The sequence below is a fragment of the Microcaecilia unicolor genome, chromosome 1 (genome assembly GCF_901765095.1).
Source record: "Microcaecilia unicolor chromosome 1, aMicUni1.1, whole genome shotgun sequence".
In the NCBI taxonomy this organism is placed as follows: Eukaryota; Metazoa; Chordata; class Amphibia; order Gymnophiona; family Siphonopidae; genus Microcaecilia; species Microcaecilia unicolor.
Window position 1 is genome coordinate 513,896,306 of NC_044031.1, and position 16,245 is coordinate 513,912,550.

The following is a 16,245-nucleotide window of genomic DNA, read 5'->3' on the forward strand; positions in this document are numbered from 1 at the left end:
TTGCATTATACAGGAGGAGGGCCAAGAGCTCCTCTCAAAGTAGTGTCATTTGAAAGGAGTTGAAACGAGACTCTTGGTGGATGGTTGGGAGGTCCCCCCCCCCCCCCCCAACGCAGAGCGTAATCATGCTGTATGGTGTGTAGCATCCAACGGTCCGAGGTTATGAGAGGCCACCTCTGTTGAACGATGAGTTTCCTTCCGACCGCTAGGTCATTTGGCACGGACAACTGTATGGTGGCAATGAACTCTAGGAAGGCGTCAAAAACTGGATTGTTGCTTAGACAGAGTGTGTCTGGGAGTTTTGACCCCGCTGATGCCTTGGGACATGAGCACTGGGATGTAGGAGGAGTAGGAGTGTAATGACAGACATATATAATTGTAGTGTTGAAATCCTCCTGCAAATCTTCTAGAAGAGGTAGCAGAAGTTTGTGGCCTGGATAGTTTTTACAGTATCTGTATGTATTTTTTATTAGGTCAGCCATTTCCTTGACTGTCACCAAATAAGTTTTCTCCATGACAAGGAATATCCGCTAGATGCTCCAGGACAGCAGATTTGAGGTTGGAGACTGAGCTAGGAGAGATGTTACATTACTACTGCTAAGGCGGAAATACGTGAAGAAACATGAAAAGCATCAAAGGCTTGCTTTGCCAGATATTTAAGACAGTTGAGAAGTTTCCTGTTAAGCTTATGGAATTCCTTAGCCTTCTCAGGGTGAAGGAATTCTGCAAAGGAATACACACTCTATTAGAGATTTTAAGTAAATTGTGGAATAAAATTGATAATCTAATATGCAATTGGTTAGCACTGAAAAGTTTTTCTGCCAAAAGAGTCTAATGTTCTGCCTTCTCTTCCTGGAGAGTGCATGTCAAGCAGATTCTACAACTAGGGAATGATGAGTTACCTGTGTTTTCTCACACCTAGTGCATTTCTGTATCCTATACACATTGCATCAATTTTCTTTGGGGCATCTTAAACCATCAGTGGTCTCTCCCAGGTTTTGATTAGAGGTTTTTTTTTTTTTCATAATTGTATGAAATGGAACAGTGATTCCTTCCCTAGGAGGAGAGTCAATATTGAACCTCAAAGTTCTGAACAAGGTTCTTCCTGTGTCTTTTAATTTGAAATGTATGGCTTGAGCAATCTCATGGACAAAGCCAGGAAAGGAAATGCTTTCTGGAGGAGACTTATGTCTCTCAGGTGGCGGAGAGGGATCCAACGGAATACCATAGGATTCCTCAGCTAAGAGGTCCTATGGGCCCTGATCTGTCTCCCAGGAGAGGTCTGACTTACTCTTCAAAGTACTGTTTTAGGAAGTACTTGGATGAGTGTCTACTACAGCGTCAGCTCTACTTAGAGACAGACGAGTCTCTGAGGTTGGTCAGTCAGGTTTGTGCTACCACTGACAGTCGGTGCTGAGCCAGTGTACAGGACCTCTTCTGTGACTGTCTCTCCAATGTATTAACAGGCTGGGCTGAAGCTAGTGCTAGCACTCTGTAAGCCTTTGCAGATGATATGCTTTTACTGGTCCACATTAGTGAAGACTTAATCACCACTACATCCCAGATCGCGACTTGCATCTCTCTGATTGAGCACTTCAGCTCTATGGGCTTAAATTAAATGCTGATAAAACTAAACTGCTGTGGCTTAATCATGATACTAGTTCAATTCCAGATACTTTGTTACTATTGACAGGGCTTCCCTTAAAAGTTGAACGCATCTCTAAAGTTCTTGGTACCACACTTTCATTTGAATCCCAGATAATATCTTTTTCAATTAGGCTTTTTTTTAAATATTTGTCATCATTTTGATTTTAAAAACATTTTGCTATTTTAGTTCTGGCTATCTTTCTCTCTCAATTAGGCTACCAACTATGCTTCAGCTTCTTCAAAATACTCTTGCTAAAAAATATGTCATATGAGAAAATTTGATAGTGCTACTCATGCCCTAATCTCTTTCCAATGGCTTCCTGTGCGGGCCCATACCTATTTCAAACTAGCATGTATGATTTTCAACACACTTGATGGTTCTTCCCCAGATTATTACTTTTTAATTGGTATCTTTCCCCTTAGACTGCAGAATCGATATCAATTAATTCTCCCCTCCTTTTCTGGAAAACGGTTTAAGAGAATTTAGAAGGATTCTTTTAATTATCAGGCTGTTCATTTTTGGCCTAAGTGCTTCCCCATCTTACTTTTTATTTCATAAGGCTTTGAAAACCTACTTATGCAAAACATTCTCGATACAATGATCTTAATTTTGTAAATCCATTTTTTTGCTGATTTGTTGCTCTTTCATTATGTTACCCGCTTTGAACCTCTATTGATTGGGAGTTAGCGGGATGTAAGAACCATATTACATTACATATATAGGCTGTGAATGCAGTAGTTCTGAAAAGTTCCTCCTTGAGTATAGCCCAGATTTCCTCCTGTAGAGCAAGCGTCTGTACCGACTGAGAAAGCAGTGTGGACACAGCAGTCTGAGTTATAGCCTGTGTAGGCGTAGGAGATCTGTAAGACCTCAAAGGCTCTCTGTGAGGAATAAGTTGGAGAGGAGAGTGCTCACTGTAGCATGGATGCTTCCTATGCATCAAGGATGTCGATGCAAGGGAGGCATGGGCAGAGTGACTGGAGAGAGAATGACGGTAATGCTTCATAGGTTTTTTACGCTGCAGGTACCTCGAAGCACGCAGCACACATGACAAGGATGTAGAGTCCTTACATGTTCACAGTACCAAGTTTGACATCTAACCATCTTGACGTTGCGTCGGTGCACCCAATGTCAATGTGACACTGATACAAATTCTTCATCAAGTGCTGAATCCCCCCTGCCATGACCGATGCAGTTGCCGATGCAAAATCCTCTGTGGGCTTTAAGGGTTCTCGCTTGTATGTGTGGGCAAAGACTACACTTGCTCTAGACCCAAGCACTGAATACACCAGTTATGGGAGTCTATGCCTAAAATAGTCGTAATGCATCAAGTACACTTTTTAAAGCCACTTGGCACCCTTGTTGACATGGAGGGAAAAAACAGCCAACTCAATGTCAAAAGGCTCTATGGTCTGGGGAGCTCGAGCAGTTGCGTACCCAAAAATAGTTAATGCTTCCCAGGCATAAAGGGGGTCCAGAGGCCCCAAAAGCCAAAAAATGAAAAAAAAAATGAATTAAACTAACAAGAATATCAAGAAAAAATATCCCGAAAAAGGGAAGGCACCAAAAAGGCAAAAGTTTGATGCGCTAAGGAGAGAAAAACCTCTCTGCTCCATGGAAAATGAAAGACTACTGGTCCCGTGTTTGAGCACTGGGTGAGAAGGCACCCACACATGCGCGGTGAGGGTATTGTCTCAAAGATTTAAAATTACAGTGCCGGCACCGGGCTCTATGAATGACGTCAGCCACATATGAAAATATTATGCCTGAATATCCTCAGAGAATATAGGATTTACAGGGTTAGTTGGTGCATCCATGTTTACTATGTAAAGGACTAACCGCTTTCCTTTCAGTCACATCCACCTTGTTTTTAATTTTAAATTTTGTAATAATTTTTTTTAATTATAAACTGCTCTAAAACTCACGTACAGAGCAGTATATCAAGTTAATAAATCAAATTCAATCCAATTCTGGACACTCCTATTCTAGGAGAACGTTATCCTGCCTCCTTTTCAGACACTAGTGAAAACCTACTACAAGTTGCTAACTGACATTTACTTACTTTTTTTGTTTTCTGGAAATACAGTTCTGGCAAAGCATGTATCCAATATGCCAGCTGAGATATGTAGAAAAACTTCATCTGAAATCTGGACAAAAAAAAAACAAAAAACTGTTTGTCCCCCTCCATAAATTTTTAAACTACACTTTAGAAAGACAATATTTGCAGCCTTTGTCGTGTTTCATACAGATATATCAAACTCACACAGAAACTAGCATGAATTACTTCTGGAATACACCTTACAATCGGGGCTATGAAATCAGTACACCAAACCATTGACTCAAGACTCCTATTTTTCTATAGTTTGAATCCAGCTCCTATTGATATTAGGGTTTAAATTCTTTGTTCTGGATCTAAATTACTGGTAGATACTAATACTTACCAGTACTTTAGATCAGGACAAAGATATAAAATTTACCATATATTATAATGTTGTAAGTTTTTATTTTGAAGCTGAAGTTGGTACATTTTTACCGACTCCGACTCCACATCCCTGCTTACAACTGCCTTTATTAAATAACTAGTAAGGAAGGCCCGTTTCAAATTGCAATGAAACGGGCGCTAGCAAGGCTCCCCTCCGTCCCTTTGTGTCTCCGTGTGTCGCCGGCCCCCCCTTCAGCCTCCGTGCGAATGTGTGACCCTGGCCCTTTTGGCATGCCCCCCGTGTGCTCCGCCCTCAACATCATCGCGTTTTGACGCGAGGGCGGAGCAGAGGTACAGTGCAGTACAACGTTGGAGCTGAGAATGTGCTCCGCTCTCAACATCATAACGTTTGACACAAGGGCGGGGCCCACAGACTGATTTTCTGTGGCTTCAGAGCTTCGAACTTACGAACCTGGCTTCAGTGACATCAGTGCAAATAGAGCGTTGAGGGTGAGTTTTAAATATATATAGATATCAAATTATTTATGGGCCAAATGGATGGGGGTGTTAATCTAATTTAAGTTCAGGTATCCTAAAAATGAAGAAGTGTTATGCAAAAGTGTCTGCATTTCTCATGCTAAATTTATACACAGCTTTTTTGACTACTCACATCACTTACTTCCAATATACTAAAAAACTTTAGATGTCATACTTACATTCATCTAACTCTCCATAAGTTAAGAGCATAAGAATTGACATACTAGGACAGACCAAAGGGTTCATCAAGCCCACCATCCCATTTCCAACAATGGCCAATCCAGGTCACAAATACCTGGCAAGATCTCAGAACAGAAAAACAGATTTTATGCTGCTTATCCTAGCAATAAGCAGTGGATTGTCCCAAGCCCATCTTAATAATGGCGTATGGACTTTTCTTTTAGGAAATTACCTAACCTTTTTTAAACCCTGCTGCTTTTACCATATTCTTTGTTAACAAATTCCAGAGTTTAATTACACATTGAGTGAAGAAATATTCTCTGGCTTGTTTTAAATTTACTCCGTAGTAGCTTCATTGCATGCTCCCCTAGTCCTAGTATTCTTGGAAAAAAGAGTAAACAAACGATTCGCCTCTACCCACTCTACTCCACTCAGTATTTCATAGACCTCCATCATCTCCCCCTCAGCTGTCTCTTTTCCAAGTTAAAGAGCCCTAGCCGCTTTAGCCTCTCCTCATAGGGAAGTCATCCCATCCGCTTTATCATTTTTGTCGCCCTTCTCTGTACCTTTTTAAATTCTGCTATATATTTTTTTTTGATGAGGTGACCAGAACTGCACACATTATTCGAGATGTGGTCACACCATGGAGCAATACAAAGACATAACATTCTCATTTTTGTTTTCCATTCCATTCCTAATAATTGCTAACATTCTATTTGTTTTCTTCGACACACCACACACTGAGAAGACTGTTTCAACTTATCAATGAGGCCACCTAGATTCTTGTCCTGAGCGATGACTCCTATTGTGGAACCTTGCATCATGTAGCTATAGTTTGGGTTCCAATTTACCACATGCATCATTTTGCACTTGCTCACATTAAACTTAATCTGCCATTTGGATGCTCAGTCTCATAAGGTCCACTTGCAATTTTTCACAATCCTCTTATGATTCAACAACTTCAAATAACTTTGTGACATCAGCAAATATAATTACCTCACTATTTATTCTCCTCTCTAGATCATTTATAAATATATTAAAAAGCAGCAGTCCCAGCACAGATCCCTGGGGAACCCCGCTATCTACCCTTCTCCATTCAGAACTTAACCCCCACTAAACTGACAAATATAAAATGAATTCAACAACCTTCAGCTACCCTTGAAACAGTTTCTAATCTCACTATTACATTACTTCGGGGCCTGTAAGGACATCATACTAAAGTGTTTTAAAGTTTCATATATACTTTGTACATATCACTGCAAGAAACACCTACAAGTCTGTACATTTTGGGGACCTTTCAAACATAAAATCATTGAGCTATTCAACCCATGTCAAAACTTCCAACATGGAACAGTATTTCAAACAATGTTTCTGTTCTGCCTCAGGGATAATACACATCTTGAGTCATGCAGTGATATAGCATGCCTTTTCTCTCATTCTTGTCTATAAAATGAGCACAAAACAACATGAACAAATATGCCAGTTAGTCTGCAACCAATAGGAACAGATTAAATAATCAGTAAGACAGACAATACTATAATCCATCACATAAGGCTCTGCCATTTAATACCCTCATTCATTGTCCTTCAGTGTCAGTGTACAAAGCCTACAAATACAAATTTGCTCCTGATAATTAAGATACACTTCATGAGTCCATCTATGATACGAGTGTAGATCTGAGGAAAGGTGGCTAGTTTCTAGATTGAAATGATGACAGCCTCTGTGGTGGCATACTGTGTTCAAATGACTTATGCTCAGTGACAGTTTGATCCTTCCAAAATATATGAGGCAATGAGTATACAATTAAATACACCACAAAGGTAGAAAGGCAGTTTGTAAATCCAATCTCAAAGATGGATATGATTTCAAGTCTCATGTTCTGTGGTGCGAAATAATATACGCAAGTGTTGCAAGGAAAATGACCATATCTTAATGTCCATCTAGAACTAACATTCTGGTAGCACTGATCCCACAATCCCAATATGGGGACTCAGAGTATGCAAATAAATGGTATTTCTTGAAATACATTATTTATAGCAAGGATAGGCCATTGTTGATGAAGGGAGTGAAGAACTTTAGCAAAATAACAGCATACATACAAAACAGTTCTTGAGGTTCAACATTAGAGCTCACTTTGTATATAAAGCACTTCTGTATGCGGCTTTAACTGCTCACAAAGAAAAACCTCTGATCAAGTACTGCTGTGCCATAGTGCAAGCTTGTGCTTTTAAATTCTAGTAATAAAGAGTATACAAGGCAAAGATGAATAAATTAGCTGACCCACTAGGGAGACGACCTTTATACCGCAGTGGTCATTTTATAGGCTATGGTAAAGAGGCAAACTGTCTTGCAAAATTTGAATTTCATTTAGGCAAAACATAAATGCATCATTCAAGATATCAATAACTTTATGAGACAATTCTAAGGACTGAACAGCTTTCTGGATATATGGATCGAAGCTGATTTTATTTGAATTTGAAAATTTCCGTATACAAGTATTGTGAAAAAGTCTGGAATAAGCAGCTCTCAGTGTTTTGAAGCTTCAGTGTGTGATTTTTCACATAACTGTAGATGTTATGGTGTGTTTCAGGGTTTACTCTTTCAAATGCAACTAATTTTTCTATGTTGAATATGAATTCATTTTGTCAGTTGCTAAGCAAATGTGACAATCTCTGGAAGAAGTCACCAGAAACAAAAGATTAAAAGGTTTTAATGAATTCTGTTATAGCAAACAATTTGTAACACAACAGTCCAAATCCCATCCTTTTATGTGAAAAAAAAAGTTACAGAAGTTCAAATATGTAACTTTTTCAGACTGCTTATGGATTCATGACATGAAAAAAATATTGGCTATTCTTAATGTTTCGGATCCGCTACTTTAGTCACTAGTCACTTTTTCCCCAGAGACCATCAAAAACTGTAAAGTTAAGCAGAATCAGATCTGCATGAAAAAGTGGATCCAAATTCAGCCAGAGTTGCATAATTCTTACAAACAGAAATGCTGAGCTGACAATCGCGTACTAACATTTTATGGAGGGAACTATATAAATGTGCTGTATTGGCTGTAGCACTTCTGGCATCCAGAAATGGGGAAAAGCAAAAGTTTACCCATAAAACAGAAAATGTGCATGCTCATGATGAGTGAGGAAGGATAATCCACTATCTAAACTGAAAAGAAAGTTGGCTGCAGTCACAGCGCAATAGTTAAAATACTGCAGAAAAAGCAGGAAATGTGAACAGTGGCTGACATAGCATGTTCAGCTGTTGACTGGAAGAAATCCAAGATCATCTCTACTATTGACTGGCCAGCTCAATCACCAATCCAATTGAGAACCTGTCGCATAAAATAGCACTGCTAATATCGAAGTGGCATCCTGCATGAAAAAGAGAACTGATAGAGGCACTAATTGCAGCCTGGAATTGAGTGGTTACCTGAGACCATCTTCTAAAGCGGGATCATTCAAGGACAGGATGGTGCAAGGTCATCTGCGAGCATAAAGGCTAGCCTACCAAATACTAACCATTACTAACACACACCCGAGCAACCATCATCATGGCCACATTAAAAAAATAAAGAAATACCTTTATTATGGACACAACGCTCAAACAGAGATGAGCAGCTGAAGTTGCAATGTGCAGACCAATACCTGTGTTTTATGTTACAATGTAAAACTGTCTAAATGTATTACTGAAATAGCATTACAAAATCAATGTGCAGGAACACACTAAATATGCAGATTTTTACAATGGAAATGGAAGTTAATGATACTGAAATTCCATGTTGCTAACAACCTATCCAGACTTTTGCATACTAATGTATATTGGACCAAACGACTAAATATGACCAAAACCGAGCTTCTCATTTTCCCCCCCAAACCCACCTCCCCGCTCCCCCCGTTTTCTATTTCTGTTGATGGCTCTCTCATTCTCCCTGTCTCCTCAGCTCGAAACCTTGGGGTCATCTTTGACTCTTCTCTCTCCTTCTCTGCAGATATCCAGCAGACCGCCAAGACCTGTCGTTTCTTTCTTTACAACATCCGTAAAATCCGCCCCTTTCTTTCCGAGCACTCTACCAAAACCCTCATCCACACCCTTGTCACCTCTCGTCTAGACTACTGCAATCTGCTTCTTGCTGGCCTCCCACTTAATCACCTCTCCCCTCTCCAGTCGGTTCAAAACTCTGCTGCCCGTCTCGTCTTCCGCCAGGGTCGCTTTACTCATACTACCCCTCTCCTCAAGACCCTTCACTGGCTCCCTGTTTTCGCATCCTGTTCAAACTTCTTCTACTAACCTATAAATGTACTCACTCTGCTGCTCCCCAGTATCTCTCCACACTCGTCCTTCCCTACACCCCTTCCCGTGCACTCCGCTCCATGGATAAATCCTTATCATCTGTTCCCTTCTCCACTACTGCCAACTCCAGACTTCGCGCCTTCTGTCTCGCTGCACCCTACGCCTGGAATAAACTTCCTGAGCCCCTACGTCTTGCCCCATCCTTGGCCACCTTTAAATCTAGACTGAAAGCCCACCTCTTTAACATTGCTTTTGACTCGTAACCACTTGTAACCACTCGCCTCCACCTACCCTCCTCTCTTCCTTCCCGTTCACATTAATTGATTTGATTTGCTTACTTTATTTATTTTTTGTCTATTAGATTGTAAGCTCTTTGAGCAGGGACTGTCTTTCTTCTATGTTTGTGCAGCGCTGCGTATGCCTTGTAGCGCTATAGAAATGCTAAATAGTAGTAGTAGTAAGTTATGGGTTTTTCTTGCAATAATGTGTACAAAGTGTAAAAGAAATTTAAAACCTATAATACAAAAAGCCCTTATAAACTTGAAAGTAACCAGAAATAGCGTTTCAATGGTAGTTGAAACGTTTTGAGTGATCAACTTTATTTATATATATATATATATATATATATATATATATATATATATATATATATATATATATATATATATATATATATATATATTTTTTTTTTTTTTTTTTTTTTTTGTAACAAGAGAATATTTGGCATTTTGTGTATGAGCTATATAACAATGTTTTCCATGACAGTATCAAAGTTCAGCTTTAGCATGAATGGTCAATAACTTAGCATGAAAATTGGCTGGAATTGTTTCACAAGCAGCCAAAAAAAAAAAAAATCAATATTTTGCATTGCAAAACATTAATATGGCAATCTAACATACTTTGTTTCTCCTGTTCTGTTAGTGCCACCTGCTGGTCATAAGAGTGCAAGTCTCAAATTCTCAATTTTTCCAGCCTTTTGTCACTTGGTCTTTTTCTTTTAATTCTGTCCTCTATCTATTTTTTTTTTTGTGGGGGTCCATTAGTTTGCTTTCTTATTTTTAAGATTAGCAGGCTAGCAAACTTATGAATCCACACAGAACTGTGGTTTGTGCGAAATATAATTTTTTTTTTTTTTTTTAATTATAAAAAAATATTTTTTGAATGCCCATCTTCCCAACAATGGATCCATGTTTCTTCAATCACTCACTCACTAAACCCTAGACTCCAGATATTTTCTCAGTGCTTTTGAACTGCTGCAATATTTACAACAGAATTCCTGGTAGGAAGGTGCTGTCACTTGTAACTGGCATTCTAGAGCATGATAGAATTCTGGGAATTGCCAATAGTGAGAACTTGAGGCCTCTTTTACTAAACCACACTAGTGATTCCTGGTGCAGCAAATGAGAGGAAACCAACAGGAACTGAATGGGCTTCCTCTTAATTTGCCGCACAGGAATCGCTAGCTAAGTAAAAATAAAGCACTTAGTTAATGAATGATAAAGGGAAATCCCAGTATAAAGATCAATTGCTACATAATCCTTAGATCAGGGCTTCCAAAAATTGTTATGGTGACACCACAATCAGATGAGTTTTCAAGGGATACAGTATATATATATATATATACCAAGTCTCCAATGTACAGAAATTTCTATCACACACTGTGCATCTCCTGAAAAGCTGACTTCTTCTGGGGTCACCAAGATAGCTTTGGGAAGTTCTGTTTTAGGTATCCAATACAAGCAGCATACATTTGTTAAAATTAGAATAGTTTGGATAGTTATTCTGAAAGATTTTGCAATCAGATTTAAGGCAGACATCCAGATTCATGTTATCTATGGACAACCTCTAGGTAAGGGTGAAAAAAAATAGAAAAGAGCTGCTTACGAAAACACAGTGTGGGGGTAGTCCTTCCACAAAGTTGTTAAATCTGATGCGTAGTTCTCCTGCAAAACAAACCATAAAGTCTGTTATAAAGAGTAGGGCTTCTGCTCCAGTGCTCTCATCCTCACTAGGAAATATGGCTTCAGATGAATGTTTCAAACTTCCACAGTATTTCTAGTGTGTTGAGCTTGCTCACTGCTGGATTTCTTTACATCTTACTGGTAGGAGTGTTGCCAAGAGACAAAGCCGGGCCCAGGGCAAGACTGCTCACCCCCCCCCCCCCCCCACACCACCACCACCTGGGCTGCTGAGCGAATTCCCTCTCCCCCAATTCGCACCCCCACTACACTCTGGGCGCACACACTGGCCATCTTACCAGCTGCATCTTAGACTACTCCTCCTCTTCCCTCGGTCTGTCGCAGAGAGGTTTCATCCAAACTACTTGGTCTGTTGTCTCCTGCTTCTGTGTGCCGGGATCTGGATGACTGCATTAACACAATATTACGTTAATGCAATCATCTGGGTCCTTCCAGCACGTAGGAGCAGGAGAGAGACTGACCCAGAAGTAGAAGGCAGGCCAGGCAGGAAGAGGCTGGCAGGGCTGCCAGCGCCCCCCACTCCCCCCGGAGGCCGGGCCCGGGGAATTTTTGCCCCCCCAGCAGTCCTGCTGCCAGTGAACTAGCTGACCTCTGGTTCTGGCCAAGTGCTCTTACTATACATATGGGCTGCTAAATTCACTCAGCTGCTGCACTCCATGCAGCGAAAGACCAGTCCTATGAATCTTAGTAACTTTACTATTATGAACAAAACTTATTCCCTTGAGTAATCAATGAAAATATTGAGAGTCACAATAGATCATTTCATCACCCTTGAAAACCAAGTCTCTAAAGTTGACCTCGAATGTCTTTCACTCACTTTGGAAGCTAAAGAGATTGAGGCCATTTTTCTGTAAATCTGTCCTTCGTACTTTGGTTCAATCACTTGTCTTCACCAAATTCAAATATTGCGATTCCATCTATGCTGGACTTAAAGGTGGTCTTCTCAAAAAATTACAAACAGCTCAAAATACTGCTGCACATTTTATATGTAGATCTTGCTTCTCCAAAGCCACTCCTCTTTTATATGAGCTACAATGGTTACCAATCAGAATATCTTTCAAATTTTGCGTTTTTATTCACCAAATTCTGTTTGGTCAAGCCCCATATGTCAATAATCTTATTGAATTACTACTACTACAAATCATTTCTACAGCGCTACCAGACGTACGCAGCGCTTTACAATTGAACATGAAGAAAAGACAGTTCCTGCTCAAAAGAGCTTACAATCTAAATCAGGACAGACAGACAGGACAAATAAGGGAAAAGGGTAGGACAGACAGATAGGACACATAGGGAAAAGGGAACTATTGAAGAGAGGAAGACAAGATATGGGTTAAGAGTAGGTGACAAGTTAGGAATTACCCCCTTGTAATGCAGTTTCATCATCTAGAAAATATCTTGTCTTACATTTCCCTATCTGTAAGAATGTGATACATAAAACAATTCACTCTGCTAACCTCTCCTATCAAGGTACCAAAATTTGGAATTCTCTTCCTAAATCAATCAAGTTTACAGATGATTACCTAACTTTTAGAAGTCTTCTAAAAACACACTTCCTCAGTCTGGCCTTTCTGAATACAAAGAACTCTATCTGAATTTTACCCACCCCTTTTCTTAATCTCGTTTCCCATCTAGCCCTGCCTAATTACGCTCTTAGCTATCCACCTTTAATTGTTTGTCTTTGAGATCATCTAAATCCCTAGTTACTTACTGCACATGTATTAATTTGCTTCTTGAACTTATTGTAATTTGTGTTATATTCTGTACATTATGTTTTATTCACTTTGTAAGCCACCTTGAACTTGAGTCTATTTCGGGCTAATGTGGATAATTGTCATGAATAAATAAAAATAAATTATTATACTGCTCACAGAAGAGCAGTTTACATCAAATACTGAAAGAGACTGGTAAGCCTGACCTAAGGGCTGGGCAGAATGGAAGGAACAATTAGAAAGAATTATTACTGAACACATAGACAAACATAATTTAATGGACCCGTCAACATGAATTCAGCCAAGGGACATCTTGCCTTACCGACTTCCTACTTTTTTTTTCTGAAGGCGTAAATAAATATTTGGATGAAGGCAAGCCAGTTGATATAGTGTATCTAAATTTTCAGAACACTTTTGACAAAGTCCCCCATGACAGACTTCTAAGATCTTGTAAGAACTTACAAAACAAAGCTATGGAATAGGAGACAATGCTCTGTTGCGGACTGGAACTGGTTGAAAAATAGAAAATAGTAGTGTTAATGGCCAGTTTTCTAATTGGAGGAAAGTGAATGGTGGAGTGCCACATGATCTATGCTAGGACCAAAGCTTTTTAATATATTTAAATGATCTGGAAATGGGATGAGCGAGGTGATTAGTTTTGTGTCACCTGCAAGTTGTTAAATTGCATGCAGACTGTTTGCAAGACCACCTTGGGAGACTGGGTATCCAAATGGCAGATGAAAATTAACATGGACAAGTGCAAAGTGCTGCCCATTGGGAAGAATACAAATTATAGCCACATTCTATATTAGGAGTCACCAATGAAGAAAGGATTTAGGTGTCACAGTGAATACAGTATACTGATATCTTCTGCTCAGTATGCACCAACAGCCAAAGCAGCAAACCGAATGTTAGCAAATAGGAAAGGAATAAGGGAATAGAGAATAAGACAGATTATTATGCTACAATCTCTCCATGGTTGAGTTCACATTTTGAGTAGTGTGTGCAATTCTGGTTGTCACATCTCAGAAAAGATAAAGAGAAGGGCGATGATTAAGGGGATAGAATGACTCGTATGAGGTCAGGGCTTTTCAGCTTTAAGAGCCAGCTGAGGGGAGAGATCTATAAAATCCTGAATGGAGTGGTATGGGTAAAGGTGAATCGGTTGTTTACTCTTTCAAGAAATACAAAGACTAGGGAATGTGGTGGGGGAGAGAAAAGAGAGATGCCAGGATGTTGGGGGAGGAAAGAGAGACCGACCAGGATGGTTGGGGGAGGGAGAAGGAAGAGATGCCACGATGATGGGGAAAGAAGAAGGAAGGGTGCTGGACCTCCAAAGGGGAAACGAACAGGAGCAAGGGAAGAGAGGAACACTTTCTGGACCCCTGGGGGAAGGGCAGCAGGCATAGACACACGTTATGTTGGACATGCCAAGAATAAGGACACAGAGGAGGGAGACGCTCAACATGGTGGCAAAATAGGGGCAAGAACACAGAGGTGATGCTTGGTAGGGTGGATAAAAAATACAGGTAAAGATGGATGGTGGATACGAACAAAAAAGAAGAGCCAAATGGACAAGACGACCCTGGCTAGACAGTTGAGAATACAGAGGAAAGCAGAAACCAGAGACTGGGACCAACACGATCAGAAAAGTAAAATTACCAGATAAAGGTAGAAAAAACATTTCTATTTATTGATTAGAGTATGTCAGTTTTTGGGATGTGCATACGCTAGAGCTGGTTTAAGACATGGCAGGGGCCTGCAAGAGAAATCTTACTCAATGGCCTTACATCTTTAGCTTTGGGATGGGCCACCCTTGGCATCTCTACAAGTGGAAGCTTGGTTTCTGCTGTGGTTGTGTTATCTAATCAAGTTACATGTTCCATCTCAACTGTTATTTGTGTAAATCAGTTACTGCTCAACAGAACCATAACCGACAGTAAAGATATACACAACACTTACTGGACACATTGCAGACACTGAGGAAAAATGGCTATAATCCTGCTCAAAATGAGGATAAAATGAGTAAGAAATATGAAAATACCAGGAGGCTGATAGATAAAAGGTTACTGTGGGATTAGCCGCTACAATCACCAGCACCCAGAAAACAAGTGTTCCACAAAACTCAATGAGATGCTATAAGAGATACAAATGAAGAAATGTTTTCCCTCTTAAAAAGAAAATAAAGACCCAGGCATAAACACACTTTGAATCAGAGGACTGAAGGAGCTTCTGCTAGGATATTCTTCTTTTGAAAAAGGGTTTCAGGTTTACAGTCCATCAACAAGTGGCAGACATCTGAGCAACGAACAGAGGGGTCTCCCTGCTATACCTCTCTTACAGCAACAGTAAATGTCAGCAGAGAAAAACTACAGAGTCTGCCAAGGAAGGTCACTGGGGTTGTACATGTCACACTGTTGTGGTCACTTCCCCATGATTTCTCAGAAGTACAAAAGTTATTTCATGGGTGTTTTGAGCTAACATGCTCCATGCTTGGTTTACATCTTCTTGCCTTTTAGGGATCTACTGTATATATTCCATTCTTGTTAGAATTCTAGCACTGTTTTTGCTCCCAATCATTCCTTACCCTTTCCATGGAAAAATTTCTTTATGTTGCTTTTGACTAATTGTAGCTTCAAATCATGCCCTCTAGTTCTAGAGCTTCCCCTCATTTGAAAAAGGCTCGTTTGTTCAGTATCTCCTTTCAAGACTACATCATATCTCCTCTGTTCCTCTTCTGCTGTAAGGTATATGTATTTAGGACCTCCAGTCTCTACTCGTGAATCTTCTGATGGAAACCTTGTACCATTTTGGTTGCTTTCCTCTATAAAGACTCCAGCAAGTTCAATGAATGGATCAGTGGCGTCGCGAGGGCAGCTGACACCCGGGGCGGGTCGCAGCTGCGCACACCCCCCCCCCCCCCCCCCCCCGGGTGCAGCGCAACGCACCCTCCCCCGCGAGAACATACCTGGAAGGCGGTGAGGGGTGGGCGGGAGAGCCAATCCGCCGAGTGCACGCCGCTGGGGGGTGTCGGCGCCTCGCTGGTTCCTTGCTCTCTCTGCCCCGGAACAGGAAGTAACCTGTTCTGGGCAGAGAGAGCAAGGAATCAGTGAGGCACCGACACCCCCCAGCGGTGTGCACCCGGGGCGGACCGCCCCCCCCCTTCCTACGCCACTGGAATGGATGGCTATCCCTGATGTTGCTCCCCACTCTGTGGAAGGAGTGAAAGGGATGGTAAAACTGAACTGATAGGTATGATACAATGTTCATTTGCCAGTTTCTTAGCATCACCGCATCCTCTACTGATCTCGTTCATAGGTTCTCTCCATAATAAAGCACTTGCATTAAGTATTAAGAAGACTGCATCTCACCATATTTCATTCTCCAGGGAGAAAAGTGATGAAGGTCAAATATAAGGACAGGAGCTGTCTCCACTTTGAAATAAAAAAACAAATTCACATAAAATGTTTCCAC

The 16,245-nt window shown here is 40.5% G+C and overlaps 1 protein-coding gene across 1 annotated transcript in view; it reads right to left on the minus strand.

Annotated features, from left to right (window-relative positions):
- The window catches only part of TRAM1 (translocation associated membrane protein 1), a 117,979-nt gene that overhangs the window by 38,530 nt on the left and 63,204 nt on the right, over positions 1 to 16,245 (minus strand). Inside the window, exons 5-6 of the mRNA XM_030215395.1 lie at positions 10,965 to 11,023; positions 3,711 to 3,795 (exon numbers count right to left, since the gene is read on the minus strand). Coding sequence (XP_030071255.1) covers positions 3,711 to 3,795; positions 10,965 to 11,023 — 144 coding nt within the window. The remainder of the gene's footprint in view (positions 1 to 3,710; positions 3,796 to 10,964; positions 11,024 to 16,245) is intronic.